The 3,758-nt window shown below is 39.7% G+C and overlaps 1 protein-coding gene across 2 annotated transcripts in view; it reads left to right on the forward strand.

Annotated features, from left to right (window-relative positions):
• The first annotated feature begins 1,121 nt into the window (after positions 1-1,121).
• The window catches only part of LOC103384344 (coiled-coil domain-containing protein 13-like), a 4,390-nt gene continuing 1,753 nt past the window's right edge, over positions 1,122-3,758 (forward strand). Inside the window, exons 1-6 of one of the 2 annotated variants that reach the window (XM_025063184.1) lie at positions 1,122-1,162; positions 1,996-2,189; positions 2,285-2,582; positions 3,318-3,398; positions 3,502-3,618; positions 3,708-3,758. The exon at positions 3,708-3,758 is cut by the window's right edge and continues 63 nt beyond it. In XM_025063184.1, the coding sequence (XP_024918952.1) occupies positions 1,145-1,162; positions 1,996-2,189; positions 2,285-2,582; positions 3,318-3,398; positions 3,502-3,618; positions 3,708-3,758 (759 nt within the window). In that variant the 5' untranslated portion in view covers positions 1,122-1,144. The remainder of the gene's footprint in view (positions 1,163-1,995; positions 2,190-2,284; positions 2,583-3,317; positions 3,399-3,501; positions 3,619-3,707) is intronic. The other variant, XM_025063186.1, reaches the window with a different exon arrangement.

A 3,758-nucleotide genomic window follows, 5' to 3' on the forward strand; every position in this document is an offset into this window, starting at 1 on the left:
AGCCCACATTCCTCCGCCATGACAGGGCAGAAGTGTAGACATCGTGTGTCCCACTGCAAATGACCTCACGGGGTATTTTCCTCCTCTGTGGTACGCGTGCAAGAAAAAAAAAATCGATACAGTGTTCCCCCTATTTCGCGGTTCTCCTTTCACTCCCTCAGTACATCGCAGATTTTTTTTGTAATCCGATCTCACGAAATATAGCAAAAAATAAACTAAAAGACATTATAAAATCATTATTATAAAATATTCATACATACGAAAGTTTTGGATTTAAAAATGTGGATTCTCGTTTAGAAATTGAGATAAGCCGATTTGCAAACGATCGCCGGTAGCTTTGTTTACTTAAACAAGATCGTACACAGCATACTATTGGCTAATAAAATGCGTACTTGTTGTGTACTAGTGGCAATGCTAAGAGCTCTTCTGTTCCTCGCGCTGATTGGCTCAGGCATCGTAGCATCTCTCAGCATTTACGCGTTTGTCGACCATTCTCTCGTTCACTTCGCTCGGCGTCGCCGTTCTACAACTCTACTTTGTTAGAAAGGGTAAAACAGTCTAGGGAGGTTCGTAAAGGGTAAATATATACACAAATAATATAATAACTATCTCGCCTCTACTTTGCGATTTTTCCCTTTTCACGGAGGGTCTTGGAACGCAACTACCACGATAGGAGAGGGATCACTGTACACTGAAATATCGCGATATTTCGTTTCACGATACCATATCAGTATTCTACAGCCCAGTATTTTTTTTTTCAATAACCTGATGTTGAGCACCAAACATCATTGTATGTTTATTACCCTGACAGTTTCCCAAAACATCAATATATTGCCGTACCTACAGTATTGAAATATATCAATATATTGTATTAATGCCCCGTATCGTGATATGTCTCGTATTGCCAGATTCTTGGCAGCATACTTCAGTGTACTTCTGTTAAATCGAGTGCTTCAAGTATCTGTGTGTTTTATACTACTCACCTACTTCAAACGGCCGTCGGCGTCGACGTTCAAAACAGTCGCTGACATCACGGCAGCTGTCGCTCCTTTGTAGCCTTTCATCTGCAGGAAACACAGAGTCCTTTTATTAGGAACAGCATTAATGTTCTGTAACATCGTCGTCCTTTAGTGTCTTCACGATAATGTTGGACAAAGATCCAGTGAGTGATGTCGGGATTTTATTTTTTTTTTTTGGCTAGAGTTGTTGGTAAAATGACTTGGTCCTGGAATGATCTAAAAATTGGACTTTTAAAACTAGCGAACAAATCAAGTTGTGCCTGCGGTAGGATTTTCATTCTAATTTTTAGAATGATCTAAAAATCAAGTTGTGCCTGCGGTAGGATTTCTTGAGGGGTATTTTAACGTTTATGTTTTAAGAGAAATAGTCCAGTGTTATTTACCCCAAAATTAAAAAAATATATTTTTCTCACACTTTGTTTTAAAGTTAAGTTGTTATATAACATGCCAGAAATGTGCGTTCAAAACTTCCTTGTAATATCTTATATTTCCCTTAAAATGTAGCCCTGTGATCCACTTTTGGGCCACGCCCCACCATTTTAGACCCTGGTCTGTTAAATAAGCAAAGAAAAAAAATTTACTTTTACAGAGGAAGCCTCACATATAGCACACAATCAACATATAATCAACCGGTTGCTATGACAACATTGCTGGTTCAGTTCAGAGAACTGATCACATATAGCAACATATAATCAACCGGTTGCTATGATAACATTGCTGGTTCAGTTCAGAGAACTGTAGAAAAAATATTTCCATATTCTGGTGTGATCCATTTTTGGGGCACACCCTACTACTTTAGTATTTTAAACAGCAAAAAAAAAAAAAGTTTAATCAACAATACTTTTACTTCTACAGAGGGAACACCACATATAGCACATAATCGACGTATAATCAACTGCGTTGCTATGACGACACAAGCTGTGCAGACAAAAACATTTCCGTGTTCAAGTTTGATCCATTTCTCCTCACTCCACAGACGATGAATCCCGAGGATGAGCTGAACGATCTGCGAGTTCAGTTCCAGGAACTGCAGAAGCAGCAGGAGAAGAGAAAAGTGGCCTTGAAAAAGAAGAAAGCTCCGGATAAGTTTGACGCCAAAAGCATTTTACGTGACGACCTGAATCTGCTGCAGCAGGGGTTTCAGGGAGACAACGTGGCCACAAATGACAAGTGAGATTCTCCTTCACCTCACTCCTACTTTTCTTCTCTCATGATCTTCCCTCTCTCTCGTTTTCACCTGACCTTTTCTCCTGACCTTTTTTAAGACCTCTGCAGAACGAGAACAGGAACCTGCGAGATCAGCTGCGGCAGGTGAAAGAGGAAAACGACAAACTCCTCGAAGCGCTGGACGAGAAGGATTATGAAATCAAGAAGCTGAAGAAGAAAGTGGAACTCAACCAGGAGCACCTGGCACTGTTTGGCCAGGCCGGTCTGCCAGGAGACATGGCCGCCACCAAGATCATCGAACTGTCCAAGAAGATCAGGGACATGTCCACCGAGCTGGAGCGGGAAAAGCTGAAGACGAGGCAGAGCAGCAACCGAGTCAGAGATCTGGAGAGAGAGGTTTGGACGGAGATGGACTCATTTTGGATTGAACTGAATTACATTGGATTGATGCACATTTAGTTGAATTAATTCAATTTGATTTTATTCAACTTCATTTCTCTATGCAAAGTCACTGTATCGTGGATTTAATTATAATTATTTAATTATAATTATTTATTATTTTTATTGTATTGTATATGGATTTAATTAAATTATTATTTATTATTTTTATTGTATTGTATCAACAAACTGATTATTTTATGTGGTAAAGGTAATACATTTACATAGTTTTTGTATCATGGATTTAAAGTGGAAATTCAGTTTAATTTCCACAGTCATCGTCTAATGCATTACATCAGTGGTCCCAAACCCCTGGTCAGGGGACCCGTGCCAGTCCGTAGGTCATTTGGTACCAGTCCACAGTGGGACACAGTAAAAAAAATGTACTTCAGTTTTTGCTAATGTACTTCATTCCAAAAGAACCCAGTCATATCCCTTTAATTTTGTCATTCAAAGATAATCTGACAATGTTTCAGGTCAAAGGTCAAAGGTCATTCGGACTCTGATACTATCAGAAGAAAGTTTGAAAGAGGTTTTATTTTGAAAATGTAATGATCCTTTAACAATGGCGTGGTATTACTGGTCCACAGAAACGGATGATACCAGCTGACCGGTCCTCGGTACATAAAAGGTCAGGGACCGCTGCGTTAGATTATTTCATATTTATAACATGTTTTTTTTTTTTTTCTACAGCTGCAGAAAGCGTCGGTGCCCGGGGCAGCTGAGATGAATCCAAAGTCACAGAAGGAGAAGGGCGTGTGTGAAGACACTGAGGTAAAGACGCAAAGTCAAACCACAGTCCAAAAAAAAAAAAAAAAACCCGAACTCAAAATTTTATCTTTACTCAACCAGAATCTTTTTTTTTAATTCGTAAAAGCAGGAAAACCCAGCGTTGAAATCCCTTCAAGAGAAATTCACTGCTTCCCAACTGAAGGTGACCGAGTATCGCAACCAGGTTCAGTCCGTGAAACAGGAACTGAAAATAGCTCAGAAGGTAAAATCTTCTTTTACATATACAGTAATGTTATAATATAACACGACAGGGACCTTGAACCTGACGAAGCCGTTTGACCGCTGTTGCAGGTTCTGGCCAGTGAGCTCGGAGAAGAGGTCAACCTTCAAACCCTGCTCAAC

This window comes from Cynoglossus semilaevis, chromosome 1, assembly GCF_000523025.1.
Source record: "Cynoglossus semilaevis isolate Cse_v1.0 chromosome 1, Cse_v1.0, whole genome shotgun sequence".
Classification (NCBI taxonomy): domain Eukaryota; kingdom Metazoa; phylum Chordata; class Actinopteri; order Pleuronectiformes; family Cynoglossidae; genus Cynoglossus; species Cynoglossus semilaevis.